Here is a 16,761-nt window from a genome sequence, read left to right on the forward strand (position 1 = left end):
ACCACTGCCGCGCTGTAGATGGCAGGACCACTGCCGCAGCTGGGTGAGTGGGATGAAAGACAGTGCTGGAGGTGCCTGAGGCTCCAGGACTGGGGCGGGCTGGGCTGCAAGGGTATGAGAAGAGAGGACATAAGGGTGTAGAGTACCAAATAACCAACATGGACGAAACATCTGTGTGCCGGGTCCTGGCAGGGCTGGGAGTGGCTGAGGTGAATAGCAGATTTGGCCAGGGAGTGGAGTTGGGGGTAAGGGTGGGCACTCAGACAAGGTGGTTGAAGGTATGAGAGCATTAGGAGCTGGAAGGCCCAGGGTTAGTCAGGTTTCCCGTATCTGTCAGCCACCGTCCACAGGCATGCTTTCCCAGATGGTAAAAATAAATAATCCAGAGGACAGCAGTGGGGGAGAATCCCTGCAAATTCCTCATCCCCCCCAAGTGACCCAGATGAAAAGTCAAAATCAAGGGCTACCGTTTAAGAGAGAATTAACCCCTTTCTTCCAGTAACCTCAAACAACTCCAGTGAAAAAGTAGGAAACGCTAAGAACTGATTCCTCATTGGAAACCTTGTAGAGTGTGACTATTTCTTATTAACTGACAAAAGTCACCAAGTGGACAATATATCCTACCTATTCTATGTAGAGTGAGGCAGTCGTGAATGTTCTTACCCAGAAAATGCCAAAGCAATCTCTGCTTAGGATGAATACTCAATCAAAGGCCACCTGGGACTGGGAAGAAAGAAGTCTAGAAAGGTGTTCTGTTTACTGAATGGGTAGCACTTTACCATATATTCAGCTAGGAACACTCTCAACCTTAGGGCATTCATTCTTACATCCATGATAATAGGATACGAGTTCAATGAATACCCCTATTTTCCAAACTGGGAAAGAACAAAGAAAGGGGAAGTGACTTAGCCAATGGCATCCAGACAGTAAGAGACAAAGGAGAAATTGATCACAGGTGGAGCTAGGAAGGAGCAGAGCCTGAGAGATGGGAGGAAGAGGAAAGTAGGAGCTGAGATGAGGAAGTCTAGCCTGGGGCTGGCGGGGGGTCAGGTAAGGGGTCAGAAGCAGTGTAGATCCTCAGAAAGCTCCCTTGCCATTAGGTCCAGTGTGAGGAGAGAGGATGAAGGGAAACTGGTCAGTGAAGCCCCGCTCCTCTGGGCTTCCAGAAGGTCTTTCCGAAGCTCCTTGGGAATCACGAATAAGGAAAATGCTGGGTCCTGGAGGAAGTGGAGACAGGAAGTCAGGATGCCTTGCTGACGGCTGACCCTCCCTCCCCACAGCACCGGCCAGGCTGCTCTATTCCTCTTGTTCCTTGGAGAAGACTCTGCAGTGCAGCTGTTCCTTCCATGGCATCCCCACACCCTCTGTGCAGTGGTGGATGGGAGGTACTCCTGTGGGTGTGAACAACACAGATGGCAGCCTCCAGGTGACTTCCACCATAATTGCCCCCTGGGCCAACAGCACCATCAGCCTGACAGAGCAGCCAAGAATGAGCACGAGGCTTCTCTGTAAGGGGAAGAACAAAAATGGAACCCACGCTTTGAGCATCCTGCTGCTACCAAGTGAGGGTAGAGGGGGCCCAGTGACTGGGTGAGGAAGCGTGGGATGGGGAGGGAGCAGAGCTTTGGCTCAGATTCCAAGGCCTCAGAAGAGAAGTCTTTCTCATAGGCTATCGTTTTCCAGGAGAGAGGTCTTCGCCGGGCAAGACTTTCATTAACGGGCTGATCCAGGGCCTTGTCTATGGAGCCATTGCAACTGCCCTGCTATTCCTCTGCTTCACCCCACTCATGTGAGTACCAGGGATGAAATTCTACCTGGCAGGCCCTGCAAGGCTGGCATGGAAGGGGAAAGACAGGGCCCTTGCCCCAGGGAGCTTAGGGTCTGGCAAGGGAAGAAGGCACCTAATGTGGTCACCACAGTCCAGGGCCATCAGCACTATGCTGAGCCACTGAGAGGTTCAAAGGACAGAGGTTTTCAGCAAATTGCATAAAGGAGGAAGTGGCAGCCCTGGAGAAGACAGCGGAGTCCCTGGGGGGTGCTGTCTGAAGCGGGCTGTCATTTGTTTGGGGGAAAGTAGTATATGCGTACCCCAGAGACACATTTGAGGAATTGCCAGTGTCTTTGTGCAATGTCAGGTGCATAGAGAGTGAGAGGAAATGGCTAAAGATGAAGTTGAAAAGCCTTCTTGGTGTTAGTTCATAGAGACTCTTGAAAGTTGGCTAAATGTGTTGGCTAGAAGCCCAGAATGAGAAGGGCAGAGTTGCCAGAGGTCAGGCCAGAGAGTTTGGCAGAGGGGCCTCTGGCCAGTCCGAGCATCTCGGACTCGATCCTCAGTTGGGAGCCATGGAACAGTGCTAAAGTGGGAAGGAAAGCTCCTAGGGCAAGGTGTCTGTACACAGACCAAAGAGCAAGAGCCCAAGGCCTGAAACCAGGCAGGAAGTTGGTGCCACAGACTACACAGCGAAGAGCCAGGTTTGAGCCAGGCAAGTGATGAGGGGCAGCCAGAGAGATGGGACTTGGGACTGAATGACTGTAAGGGGTGAGAAGAAAGAGGCACAAGGCAGCAGGGCAAACTGGGGAGCTATTTTTAAAGTACAGTCAGCTGGACTTAAAGACCAATAACAACCCTTTACAGTTTGCAAAGCCCTTTCAGTGCTGACCTCATCTGAGCCCCACAGCCTCATAAGCAAGGTCTCCCCATTTTACAGAGGATGAAACCAATTCCCAGAGAGGCTGTGTGGCTTGCCCTCAACAACACAGCAAGCCAATGGTGTCACTGAAGCTCTAAACCAGAACTTCTGGTCAAGGCTAGAGCCCACTGAGGGGCAGAGAGCCAGAACTGATCAGGGGGGTCATTTCCTTAGAATGAAATATATCAGAGTGAAGCTGTCAAAGAAAGTTGCAGCGGTCAAAGCAACAAACAACCCTAAAGTCAGAGCAAGCCAAGAAGCCAAGATGCCTCTGAAGCCTCAAGAGCCAGGAAAATCCACCATCAGCCCATCTTCAGAGAAGCAGATATTGGTGGGTATCCATTGTGCCTGGAATCTAGTCTATCAGAATAATGGCAATAAGACTCACAAGGAGAAACACATACAGTGTTTAAAGGAATTATCATCCTCAATCTTATAGGGCATCTAGAATGCCAGAATATGCTGGCAGATTATCTTATAGATGATAAAGGGAAGAAGGATGAAAATTAAGAGAAATAAAGACTAATTAGAATCAGCAATGTACACACACACACACACACCCCTTCACACTGAATCCACATTGAGAAGAGGGGGTCAAAAGAGCCCCTAACAGTGGTTGTGGCATCAGAGTAGAAACCAAACCAAACTCTGAGTGTCTGGCAGGTTGTGGTCAACACAGTCTGTAGATGCCACAGGCCCGTGTTAGCCTGAAGTGCCTGGAGACCAGCCCGAAGCCAAGGTACTCCTTCATTTACCTTGAACCCCATATCCTCAGCAGGACTTGGAAGAGACAGGCCTCGCTGTTATTTACCATTTATAATTCTCTAGAACCAGAAATGCCCTGCTGCCCTCCTTGCACTCTGCACTAGGAGCTGGTTTATACACTTTGTGGGTAAATCATGCATCTGTTAAATTCCACCAAAATGTCCTACAGTATCTCTTAACCTCCATGCTGGTGTCTCAGAAATGGGTGAGACCCAGGCCTTGCCCTCAGAGAGCAATCAGGCTGGTGGAAAGGCAGCCTTACAGTAACAGGGCCGAGATGGGGGTCATGGTTGCCCAGAGGAAGGAGGGACTGACCCTACCTGGGGAAGTCAAGCAGAACTTCCCAGAGGAGTCTGGGGAACACTGGGTGGGCTCCTGGTGCTGGGAATGCACACGGAGGACCAGCAGGAGAAGACAGAGTTGCAGACTCCAATTACGAGATTCTGAGAAAAGGTAAAGACAGTGCCTGCTCCACATCACTGTAATTCTGTGCTCAAAGAGAGAGACAGGATTCTTTCTTTTTAAGATTTGGATACTTCACTTCTAGACCTGTTTAACATCCTTCTTTCTTTGCCCTGCTCTGTAGCATCCCTTACCCTAAACTTCCAGAAAAAAGCAAAATAAACTGGAACTGATGAAGCCTGTGAAGACTACATGCCTACCTGGAGTCCCCACTGTCCATGGAATTACCACAGTCTACAGAATACTCAGCAACCCCCAGAAACCCTGGAGTCTATGACAAACCCAAAGCCCCCGGAGTCTCCTCATCTCACAAGGACCCCTCAAGCTCCACCTGTCCCTCACACTGATTCTCCATTGAGTAGGGTTACTCTGGGACCTGGTCTTAGAACGTTTGAAAGCAAACTCTATGATCTGCTGTTCGGGTTAACTAGAAGAAATATGCCTTGGCCTGGGATGGTGTCAAAGGAAGGGAAAATAAATATGAGACCATGGTCCACCAAAAAGTAGCTTTGGAGCCCCTACTGTATGCCCAGAACCTGGAATATACATACAAGAACACCAGGCTTTAGAGCCATCTTATATGGATTGAATATAAACTTCAGTGCTTAGTGGCTATGTGTCTTTGGATAAGACCTTTCACCACTGCCCTGAGGCATACATGGGTGGAGAGTAAGTGAAAAGTGGTGTCCAGAGGTGGAGGTGGAGAAAAGACACAAAATGTGTCCAAGAGCCCAGAGGGGGGTCTATGCACTGGAGCTCAGGATGAACAGTGAGCTCCTGAGGTCCCTGAATGCCAAGATAAGGCATTGGAGCTTTATCTGGTAGGATGTTAATCTTGACTCCCTTAGAATGTAAGTTCCACAAGAACAGGGATCTTGTCTGTCTTGTTTTACCACCAGCACCTAGAATGGTTCCTAAAATATAACAGACTCTCAAAAATGTTTGTTGAATAATTGAGTGAGTGAATGAATGAATGAATGAATGGATAAGCCATTGCAAGGTTTGAAGCAAAGAAATAGTGGCCAGATTTGCAATGATGTGGATGGAACTAGAGGGTATTATGCTAAGCTAAATAAGTTAGTCAGAGAAAGACAAACACCGTATGATTTCACTCATATGTGGAATTTAAGAAACAAAACAGATGGACATAGGGGAAGGGAAGGAAAAATAAAGTAAAATGAAAATTGAGAGGGAGGCAAATCATAAGAGACACTGAACTCTAGGAAACAAACAGGGTTGCTGGAGGGGAGGTCAGTGGGGGGAAGGGTAATTGGGTAATGGGTATTAAGGAGGGCACTTGATGTAATGATTACTGGGGTTATATGCAACTGATGAATCACTAAATTCTACCACTGAAACTAAAAAAAAAAAAAAAGGAGTGGCTAGATACATAGTGAAAGATCATTCTAGGAGTAGTTATTGAAGATGTTATGGAAGTTATGGAAGACTGGACGCAAAGAGCCCACTTAGGATGTTATTGCAATACTTCTTGGCCAGGCTGAAAGGCAGGCATACAAGGAATGAGAACAGGAATCTGGCGTGAGAATGGACCATAGCTGTGTACTGTTCCCCTCAGAATGGATGATACTCCCTTCTGGAGCCAGATGCTGGTAATTTTCAGAGGTTGCAAAAAGGGTCATCTCTTCCCTGGGGCATTGTTTGTGTGTAAATCCAGTGGTTCTCCATCCAGCACAATGTGATGGTCATCCCGTACTCACGAGCAGCTGTTTATGTAAGTCCTCACGTGTATAGGCACCCTTTTGGCATGCGGTTCACACATTCCACAGAAATAGGAGCATCCACTTTGTGCCAGATAATGAGGTGAACAAGCCAGACACTGGCCCTGCCTCCATGAAGCTCGTGGTCTACGCAGGTACACAATGAAGAAATAAAGGCAAAATTGCCGCTTAAAATGTTGACAAGTGCTAGGAAGAAAAAGGACCTAACACTATGAGAAAGTATAAGGGACCAGGGGAGGAACCTAGTTTGGATTAGAGAATCAGAGAAGGCCTCTCTGAGAAAGTGACATTTGTGCTGAGACCGAACGGATTATTAGGGGCTGGTCAGCAGAACAGTAGATGCTAGGCTCTGGGATGGGAGTCCAAGAGCCCAGACGGGGTCTGGTCTATGCACCAGAGCTCAGATGGAAGGGTGAGATCCTGAGGTGCCAGACCCTTCAGGGCTTCAAGGACTCTGGTGAAAAGTTTATGTTTTATCCTCACTCACGGAGGGAGAGTTATTTCCTCATGTGCTTTGTAATTTCGGAAAGCGGGCTCCTAAGGACTGGAGAATGCCATCCAGAAGAGAAATGGGATAGAGGATGGGAACTGGGTCGGGACTAGGTCAAGGATAGGTTTTGACAGAGAATGGAGAACTGGGTCTTCCTCATGCATCTCGGTTTGTTCGTGGATGGGACCCTGCTCGCAGGAAGGGAAAGGGGCACCAAGATGCCCTCTGATGGGCCCTGAGGGTCAAGCACTTGGCATTTTGTTCTTTGGTCGATGGCTTTCAATCCACCCCATCACCTGCTTTCCCACAAGTACTGGCTTGAGGAAGGAGTGTCCCTTACACACTGATGGTCCTGCGTCTCCAGGACCGGTAGGGGTCTAGAACTTCTGGCTCAAGATAAACGAAGCACCGTCGCTCCGAACGGCCTCAAGCCCAGAAGACCAACGGTTCTACTTCGCCGTCTCTCCGTGTCCCAGCAGCCCCCACACGCATCCTCAGGCCCTGATTGGCTCTGGACAGATTCGCGCGTGCTCACTGGTATGCCTGAGGGGCGGGGCTTCGGGGAGCGGCAGCCCCACGTGACCTCTGGCCCTTGCGAAGTTGGCGAGGCTGGAGACTTACAGGTCACCTAGTGAACAGGTTATGAGTGAGCTAATCAGTTAGCTTTCCTCTACCTTAGTCCCTTCCCAGTGAGTCACTCAGTAGTTGTACACATGCTCATTGCATGTGTCAGTTGACCCGGCTCGTCGGGAGGCGTTAAACCAGCCAATCAATTCATCCCTCTGGAAAGTAAGTTCCTGTAAGTAGTAAGTCAGCCAATCGGTGAGTTTGGCTAAGGGCACGTGATGCACTTAACCAAACTCAAAGAGGACGTTGAGTTGTCAAGGAAATAGCAGAGTGGAGAGACATCTCCACTGTCCAGCTGAGGACAGTCCAGGGTGGAGCTGTGGGCGCCCAAGACGAGGTGGTAAGTCTGGAAAAGGAAATGATTGTTTAGCGGGAAGAGGAAAGAGGTTTCTTGTGGAGAAAACCCATGGCTGCGCCAAGCCCTGGAAAAGGGAATGAAACTTGGAAGAAATCAGAATTTTGAAGTCGGAAGGACCATTACACACTGGGCAGTAATACCTGCTCATTTTACAGATGGGGAAAATGGGGGAAAACAAGAGGGGGGACAGCACTTATCTAAAGTTTCCAGCAAGTTACTGGCAAAGCCCTGTCTGGAACCACCCCAGAGCTCTCCTCAATCCTTGATTTGAGGTTGTAAATAAATCACTATATTCAATTAGATTCTGAGAATTAATTTCTTATTAAAATTTTTAATTTCAAAAATTAAAAAAAAAAACACCTAATCTAACTGAAAGGAGAACTAGGCAAATAAACTCTCCCCTCTCAGTAACTGAGCAAGCAGATGAAAAAATTGGTATGGATATAGAATACCATCAACTGGGGTGCCTGGGTGGCTCAGTTGGTAAGCATCTGCCTTCAGCTCAGGTCGATCCCAGGGTCCTGGGATCGAGCCCCAGGTCGGGCTTATTGCTCAGCAGGGAGCCTGCTTCTCCTCCCTCTGCCTGCCACTCCCTGTGCTTGGCTCTCTCTCTCTCTGTGTCAAATAAATAAATAAAATCTTAAAAAAAAAAAAAAAAGAATACCATCAACCAAATTGACTTAAATGACATTTATAGAATATTCCATCCAACAATAGTAGCATACACATTGTACTCAACAGCTCCTGGAACACTTAGACCATGTTCAGAGCTATAAAACAAGTAACAAATTTAAATGAATTGGAATCATATAAAGTATGTTTTCTGATCACAGTGGAATTAAACTGGAAACTAATAGTTGGAAAATCATCAAGACTTGTGCTTATACATTTTTTTCAGTGAATATTTATCAGACAAGAAAGTTTCTAAGACCGTGGAGGACACAAAGATCTATTTGATGTAGGATCTTTCCTCAAGAATCTCACTCTTGGCTAGTTCCACTGGTAGGATATTTCATCAATTTCCCAACTAGAGCAACAATCAAATGAAGAGGAAGCATGTTAGTAGGCTGTACAAGGTGAATGTAGCAGCTCCACAAGGCTGTCAGGGAACCAGAACCCCTAGACTGTTGTCAGTGACATCCTTAGTCTGTGGCTTTGATCTTTATGGTTATCTCATGGTTGCCAAATGGCTGCTCCACCTCCAGCATCCCATCCATATTCCAGGGAAAGAGGAGGAGGAGGAGAAAGAGGGGACGCGTTTTGGAAAAGAAGAAAACAACAAAGAGAAAGTGGTGCTAATATCAGAAAGGTAGAAATCCCCAAAGTCTTCAGCAGGTAGCCTCATGGTTGGTATTCTAAGTAGACACGTCTCTCAAAATATTTGCTTAATAATAAATCTAGCAGAGTCCAAGATTTTTATTTGCATAGCACATGTGGGAGAAGAGTACAATCTTACAGATAGGTGTACAATATAAGAGAACAGAGATGTCAGTTATAATATTATTGTTACCAGAGCAATAAATTATCAAATAAGACAACTGGTCAGAATTCCATTTTATCTGGATATCATTTTCATAAGACATGGAATAATTTCTAATGTCTTTAGAGTCTCATAAGACTACTTTGTTTAAATTGTTCTTCCAAGGGCGGATTTTTATCAACGGAGAACAGAACAAGTCAGTAACAGTCATGAATATTCATACAAAACTGTATATTGTAAAGGAGAACATAAATTATATTCTAATAAACATTCTCAGTTTTGTACAATATCAAATCAGATTCCTTGAACCCTTTTATGACACAGAACAATATCTTTTGATTTATAGCTTCAGGGGACGTGAACATCTTTTTCAATTCTTTCTAAGACTTGTTTCCTTCTATTATGAAAACTTATTTTTTTAAAACCAGGGTCTGGAATTCCATTAGCTAATATTATATGCAAAAAACAGACCTTCGGAGCTCAATTGTAATGGTAAAGAAAGTGGGGTAAAGGCTGAATAGGCTTTTATTTGCACAAGACATTTTTCTTGTACTTGGCTCATTGGCCACAACTACGTCATAGAGCCATTCCTGGATGTAGAGGAGGCAGAGAAATAGAGGTTTTTTATTTATTTATTTATTTTTTATTTTAACTGGGGGTTGATCACCTGAACAAATCTGAAATTATAAGGATACACAGGAGGGTGGTTATCAGGTAGGGCAACTCTCAGAGTTTGTCTGAGACATTGCCCTAAAAGCGATGAACAGATAGGGGTGTTGAAGTGAGTCTAGGAATGGAGGCTTCTTTCTGGTTGTGGAGATCCTGGAAGGCTACCTGAAGGAAGATACATTTGACCTGGACTTAGAAAGAGAGATAGGATTTGAACGTGGGCAGAGGGGAGAGTTGCAGAAGGATGTCGTGAAAAGAAGAGTGGCCTGACTAAACATACAGAGACAGGAATGTATAGAATATATGTGGAAAGGTACTTTTCTCTTTGGCAAGCAAAGAATAGCAGAGGCTAGGGAAGGAAGCAGTGGAGATAGGGCAAGTGTGGGGCAAAATCATGAACAGCCTCAAATGCAAGGCAAAGGAGTTTGGAATTTATCCTGTAGACATAGAAATGTCTTTTATTGCTCAAATACCCCCTAAATATATCCTGTCCTCTCCACCCACATAGCCACTATTTCAACCCAGGCCACATTATCTTCCTCTTGAACTATTTCTTTCTCCTTGATGCAGATTCATAGTGGTCTTTATGACACCCAAACCTGTTCCCCATGGTTCAGAACCTTTGAAAATGATTTTCATGACTTCCCCCATCGACTTGGGAGAGAGGCCAAGCTTCTCAGCCTGGCAGTTAAGGTTCTTCAAAGAGGGAAGGACCTGGGGGTGAAGATTGGAGGAGAAAGAAGAAAGACATGGTATTGAAGCTTCAGAGAGAGTCTTGGAGACGCTGTTCTATCCTTGAAGCTCCTTAACATCTGTTCCCAGGAGGCTCCTAATTTTCAAGGTGAACAGAATTTAAGAGTGATCGAAGAGACAAAAGCTCCCAGTAGGCCATGAATTTACCTCTACCTCCCCTTACTGCCTCTTACTGCTGACCCTCTCCTCATCCATTCCAAATCCTGTCCTCCACAACATGGATGAGGCCAGAGTTAGCAGCAGGATAGGTCCTGGCCCTCTCTTGTCCCTGAGATCCTGTTGGTGCTGATGTGATTGCTGCTGTTACGGTGGGGTAAATGGAATTAGAAGCAGGGTGGGACGGGTCTGAGGAAGAGAAAAAAGGGTAGGGGTGAGGTGGGTATGGGTGGGGAGTGGAAGATGGGCAAGGGCTGAAGTAAGGTGAAGAGGTGAAGACATAGAGAATTAAGTACTTGATAAATAATAAGTAATGAATGTCTTCAGTGTGCCTATTCTGTGACCCACAGTGTGTCCCATTTCATCTACCCAACAACTCCCTGAGGAATTATTGTTCTCATTTCACAGATGAGGAAACAGGCCTTGGGAGATTCAGCAACTTGCCACAAGTCACTAGAAATTTCACTCTTGGAGTGCCCAGCTCTTCTGACTCTTAGTTCTATTTTAATGCCAGCCCATGCCACTCTAAAACTTCAGTGATAAACGTATACACATCTGCTCTCTCAACACCATCATCTGTATGGTAGGTGTTAATTAAGTCACATCTTAGAGAAGAGAAATAGCATGGTGCTCCAGAACCAAAACTGTTGAGACCCCGGTGGTGATGTTTTGAAATACTGGGCTTAACATGTGGAAAGCCAGGTTCTGGGCCTGATGCTGTTACTCCTTTCTCTAAAACCTGAAGCAGGCCCTTAACCTCTCTGAACCCCAGTTTTCCATCTGTCTAAGGGATTATAAAAAACCATTATAAGGATGGCTTAACCTAATTTCTATGAAGGTGGTGGAAAATCTTTAAACACTTACACAGGTCAGTGTTACTACCATAATTTTAGGATGGCATTTCTAAAAGTGGCCTCAGGAGCCATGAAGTTCAGCCTCCCTCCATTTTGTACATAAGGGAGCTGCCACCTGGGAAATGAAGAAAGCAGGGGAAAGAATAATTGTTCAGTGAGAGCCAAAAGCTAAGTTACAATCTACAATTATTCTAGGGCACCATGTGCTTTTGTAGTTAACATCTCTTAATTCTCACAACATTGCAGCACTGGCCGTACTGTGCCCATTTTTCTGATTGAGAAACTGAGATTCAGAAATGGAGCTACATGGCCAACTTCACAAGATAAAATTACTACCAACAGTAAGAACAACAAAAAAACCCAGCAGGCTAAACTGGGGTGGCACACTTAGGAGTCCACAAGACCACCCTCAGGTTCAATGATTCGCAAGAAGGACTCACAGAACTCAGCAGAACTGTTGTATTTCCCGTTACAGTTGACTACAACAAACAAATGGAGATTAAAATAAGCAGAGGGAAGAGGCATGTAGGGCAGGATCTAGGAGAGACTAGGCATGAGCTTTCAGTTGTCTTCTCCCAGTAGAGTTGTGCATACAGTGTTTACTTCTCCTGGCAATAATGTTTGGCGATATGCCCAGTGTTGCCAAGGGGGAAACTCACTGAGCTTTAGTGTCCAGGGTTTTTATTGGGGGCCTGGTCCCATAGGCATGGCTGACCTTAGTCTCCAGCTTCTCCAGAGGTCAGGCTGATACCACATGTGGCCCAAGGTCCCCACCACAAATCACTTTGTTCATATAGCCTATCTGGCATGACCCATGGCCCTAGGTAAACAGACACTCTTATCAGGAGGACATTCCAAGGGCTTAGAGGTTACCTCCCTAGAGCTGGGAAAGGGTCAGACCTTCCTAGGGTAAGGTTAATCCTTTAATGCACAAGTGGGATACTGGAGGACACTAGGTAAGTCAGTTTTTCAACTTGAATCCCTCCCCACAGGGTTACTTTCTCATGTTTTGGTGGAAGTCAAGAAGATACCAGTGGAAGAGGTATAATCCTTGGAATATTTGAACTTCCCAAGGAATCCCCAAGCAATTCTGTACCCATAGCCTACTGGCTCAATAAAAATATCAGCCCCCATGTAGCTATAAATCAACCCAGTGCTACCATAGATAATAACACCAAGGGCAGATTCCGCACTATTTGAAATCTTGAAGAACAAGACTGTACCCTGCTGATCCACAATGTACTTAAAAGGAACAGCATGACATATTTATTCTGTGCAGATCTAGAACACAAGAGTCCTTCCTGTAGGAGGATATCAAACTCTCCATATCAGATGACATTCAATCTCATTCAATGAGTGGTTTGTAAAGAAGATGTTCTGGTAATTGTGTGGTTTTTACTTCATAGGGCTTTATAAAATCCTAGGCATTTCATTTTTACAACAATAATACAGTGATATAGGTGCAATTGATAACTTTATTTTTCCAAATAGAAATGGCAAAGAGAGGGGAAGTGACTTACCCCACAGCATCCAGCAAGTAAGAGGTAGAGGGCGGAAGTGATCACAGATCTGCTGGAAAGGGGCAGAGCCTGAGGGGAGAGTTGGATTGGGAGGGAAGATGCAGCGTAGGAGCTGACCCTAGGAGGTCTGAGCTAAGGGGACAGGTAAGGAATCATAGGCAATGTAGATCTTGGAAAATTCTCTCACCCTCAGTCTTGAGAGTCCAGGGTTCAGGTTCAAGCTCTGCCTCCTTAAGCAAGTCTCCTCAGTTTGCTCACCTAGACAGTGCAGAGAAGGGAAATATACTTGTGAAAATCTAACCAACAGTAACAGTCTCGGGTTCCATGAGGTTATCTGAGTAGGGGAGGGGTACCAAGTGAACTTATGGGTGAGAAAGCACTTTGTAACCTGGAAACACTGTGCATCATTGAAGTATCCATGAGAGTCCCTCTTTTCAGTCCAATCTGTCTTTCCCTTCAGACCAGACCCAGAAACCAGAGCTCCACATCCTAGAGATTCTTGTGGCTGGGGATCCTATGACCTTGACTTGTACCATCAAAGGCACCTGAAAAGAAAGCAAAGCCCCTTTCCTTTCTTGGAATTGGCCCACCATGTTCTCCAACACAGATGGCTCCAGCAAATCCTCCTCCTATTGCTGCACTTCACCCTGAAGCCTTAGGATTATAGCACCACCCTCAGATGTCGTTTGAATTTCTCCCCAGCTATGTTCACTGAAAGTGCTGTGGTCTCGTTCCAAGTGGTCTGTGAGTGCTGGTGGGCAAAGGAAGATCCAGAGTCTGGGGGAAATGGTGGGCCCAGGAGAAATTCCTTAGTCCTGGGGTGGGGTTGGGTGGGAGGAGTCTGGGAAGCTGTCACATCTTTACCGGGCTTCTGTGGCTGAAAGACCAGAGGTAAGAGCTGAGCCAGAATTAGACACAGATGAGGAAGAGGATGAAGGGGAACTGGTCTGAGAAGCCCAGCTTCTGTGGGCTTCCAGAAAGTCTTTCCGAAGCGACGTGGGAATCAGGAATAAGGAAAAAGCTGGGTCCTAGAGAAAGTGGAGAAAGGAAGTCAGGATGCCTTGCTGACTGCTGACCTTCTCTCCCCATAGCACCCACAAGACTGCTCAATTCCTCTTGTTCCTTGGAGAAGACTCTGCAGTGCAGTTGTTCTTTCCATGGGCTCCCCACACCCTCTATGCAGTGGTTGTTGAAAGGTGTCCCTGTGAGTGTGAACAACACAGATAAGGTCCTCCAGGTGACTTCCACCATATTTGGCACCTGGAACAACAGCACCATCAGCCTCATCGGGGAGCCAGACATACTCTTGAGTCTCCGCTGTGAGGGGAGGAACCAATATGGAATCCATGCTGCACGTATCTTCCTCCTACCAGGTAGGTACACAGGGGTCTACTGACTGGGCTAGAACGACAACACATGGGGATCAAAATGAGGATGGGCGCAGGCTCAGACTTCACAGCCTTAGGGGAAAAAAAAAAAAACAACTCTCACTTCCCTCTGATTCCAGATAAGCATTCAGATTCCAGTGTGTTCGTGAAAGGGCTGACCCAGGGCATTGTGTATGGATCCATTGTCTCCACACTGTTCTTCTTCTTCCTTGTCCTCCTCACGTGAGTATCAGGTTAAAATTCATATCAAGCCTTTTCCAACACCTACTACATTTATTTATGTTCTTTATTTCCTTCATCATCATTCTTCCAGTCTGTTCTTCTTTGCCCTCTTAACATGGTCTCTTATATCATTTAATTTAGCCATTCTTCTTCTCCAGTATTTGCATTTAAGACTATAAATTTCCCTCTAAGCATGACTCTAGCTGTATCTCACAAAGTTTAATTAAACTATTTTAGTATCACTTGGTTAAAATATTTCTAATTTCCATTATGATTTTTGACCCAGGAGAGTTTTTCTTAGACACACCAGTGTTTTCTAATAATCCTGTTTTCTTTATTTCTAGCTTAAATCCAATAAGTGGATTTAATACTATGCATTATTTCAGTTATTTTCTTTGTGGCACAATTTTTGTGTAGTTTTTATAAATATTCCACATAGGCTTAAAAAGAGTGTGTATTCTACACTTGATGAAGGCAGTGTTCCACAGATACATAGCCTTTAAATCAAGGTCATCTTTTCTGGTTGTACTGTGACTTCTGCTCAGTGCCCTTCTCTGCACTTCACCTCCCATTCCTGCTCCCCTCTCTCACCTGGCTGACATTTACTCATCATTTAGGGCTCAGCTCACAGCCCTTCCATCATGTGCTCCAGAAACCCTTCCCTGGCCCTGGGCTGGGCGCCTTTTCAGGGCCCCCACAGCCATCTGGGCTTTTGGATACTATTAGTGCTAATGGTTCTACTCTGATGTGACTAAGTGTGGATATCTTTTTTTGTTTGTTTGCTGTTATGTACATCTTTTTGGCCTCTTTCATCTGTGCTCTGGTGTCTTTTATCAACCCTGGAAAATTTTCAATCATTGTTTCATATGTTGCTTCCACCCTTTCCTTTCACTGTGGGCTTCTCATTTAATATTTCTCAGACTTTCAAAAAAAATATTTCTCAGGCTTTCTTTTTTTCTGTTTTTCCTCTTGCCCTGTGTCCTGCATTTTCCAAGGATATAGACAAGTAAGCAAGTGCTAGGTTAGAGATCCATACGAGGGAGATACTAAGGGGACCCCAGCCTTCAGAATCTCCATCCTTGCAGGGGAGGGTAGCATCCATACTGCCTAGAAATCCTCCCACACAGGGCGCCTTGGTGGTTCAGTCGGTTAAGTGTCTGACTCTCAGTTTCAGCTCAGGTCATGATCTCAGGATCCTGGGATCAAGCCCCACATCGGGCTCCTTGCTCAACGGGGAGTCTGCTTCTTTCCCTCTCCCTCTGCCCATTCCCCCCATCCCCCCCCCCACTCTCTCTCTCTAAAATAAATAAATCTTAAAAAAAAAAAAGAAAGAAATCCTCCCACACACCCCTAAGAGCCTTCCTTCCCCAACGTGATGCCCTGTCAGTATTACAGACGTTTTCTTTCCTTCCCCGATTCTCTTATCTCCTCCCCCTTACTCAGCAACAAGTTTTACCTACTTCACAGGAAAAAAGCAACTCCCCAACACCTACAGAGTTATCACCACTGGCACTGGTGATTTACTCCTTGCCTTTTTCAGAGAAAGAGGCATCCCTCTTCCTGTCCAAGGTTAGCCTCACCTCTTTTGCCTGGGAATCCATCTCCTCCACACTCCATTAATCATCCCTTCTGTCTCCTAAATTTTCAGTCATTCTTTCTTCACTGGCTCTTTCTCTGAAGGATATAAACATGCCCAAATCTCTCCTACCTCAGCCCCACAAACTCCCTCTATGTACCATCCAATTTTTTTTTGAGAGAAGAGTTTACACTCACTGCCTGATTCCCATCACCCTCACATTCGTCAGTCTCCTGCAATCTGCTCTCCAGCACCATGCCACTGAAATGGCACTGTCTAAAGCAGTCAGTTATCCTTACTCTCAAAATTATTCTCAAAATCCAGTGGCAGATGTTCTATATTTTTCTTGTTCACTTTAGGTAACATTTATGATTCTGGTGGGTGGGGTGAGGCCTTCCTCCCCATGGGCTTTTTTTTTTCCACAGTGAAGGAGGGTGGTGAGGCCATCTGCTGAAAGTGATGTGGGTGGGAGCAGGGGTGAGGGGAAGGGATCAAGAAGAGTGGTGATGGTGATGAGGCGATTGGAATAGCCACTGAGGAGAATGAGTGGGATCCACATGAGGACAAGGAAAATAATTGGTGACCAGCAGCAAAGGTCCAACAGTGACTGGAGATTGCTCATTGTTAGCGACACCAATGTCATCGCTGTGTGATGTTTCCTCCCAGTAGTGGTCGTTGGAAGAGAAAGTGAATGGTGGCATTGATTTAGGTTTGGGTCTTTGCAGGCAGGATGCCATGAAAGGCTGATGGGGTGGGAGACAAGAGAGATGTGAAAGCTGGAGGGAAAGAGCACTTCGAGTGGGTAGCCATTGTACCCTGTGGGGCAGGGAGGTAAGGAAGAGAAAACAAGAAGGCTTTCATGAGGGCTAGGGAATGTGGTGTCTTGGATCTGAAGCCTCCATCTGTGAGATCAAAGAACAGGAACACAAGACTGGATGGGAGCATAAGAAAGCTGAATAGGACAGAACTGGTCAGAGCATGGGGTATTGGGATTTAAACCGTCATAGGTGGA

At 45.9% G+C, this 16,761-nt stretch overlaps 1 protein-coding gene across 1 annotated transcript; it reads left to right on the forward strand.

The window, feature by feature from the left end:
• Positions 1-18: 18 nt before the first annotated feature.
• SIGLECL1 (SIGLEC family like 1) lies at positions 19-3,902 on the forward strand. The gene is made up of 5 exons (XM_081807923.1): positions 19-43; positions 1,281-1,562; positions 1,684-1,789; positions 2,865-3,021; positions 3,855-3,902. The coding sequence occupies exons 1-5, from the start codon at positions 19-21 to the stop codon at positions 3,900-3,902; spliced, it is 618 nt and encodes a 205-aa protein (XP_081664049.1).
• The last annotated feature ends 12,859 nt before the right edge of the window (positions 3,903-16,761 follow it).

Source organism: Leptonychotes weddellii, chromosome 16, assembly GCF_054177405.1.
Source record: "Leptonychotes weddellii isolate Sample4059 chromosome 16, ASM5417740v2, whole genome shotgun sequence".
NCBI lineage: Eukaryota > Metazoa > Chordata > Mammalia > Carnivora > Phocidae > Leptonychotes > Leptonychotes weddellii.

What these genes read in the sequence shown, in the direction of transcription:
- SIGLECL1 (XM_081807923.1), top strand. Translation starts at nt 19, where the DNA reads ATGGCAGGACCACTGCCGCAGCTGG. An exon ending in CTCTGCTTCACCCCACTCAT is followed by an intron (nt 1,790 to 2,864) that starts GTGAGTACCAGG and finishes TCATTTCCTTAG; the next exon opens with AATGAAATATATCAGAGTGA. An exon ending in CTTCAGAGAAGCAGATATTG is followed by an intron (nt 3,022 to 3,854) that starts GTGGGTATCCAT and finishes ATGCACACGGAG; the next exon opens with GACCAGCAGGAGAAGACAGA.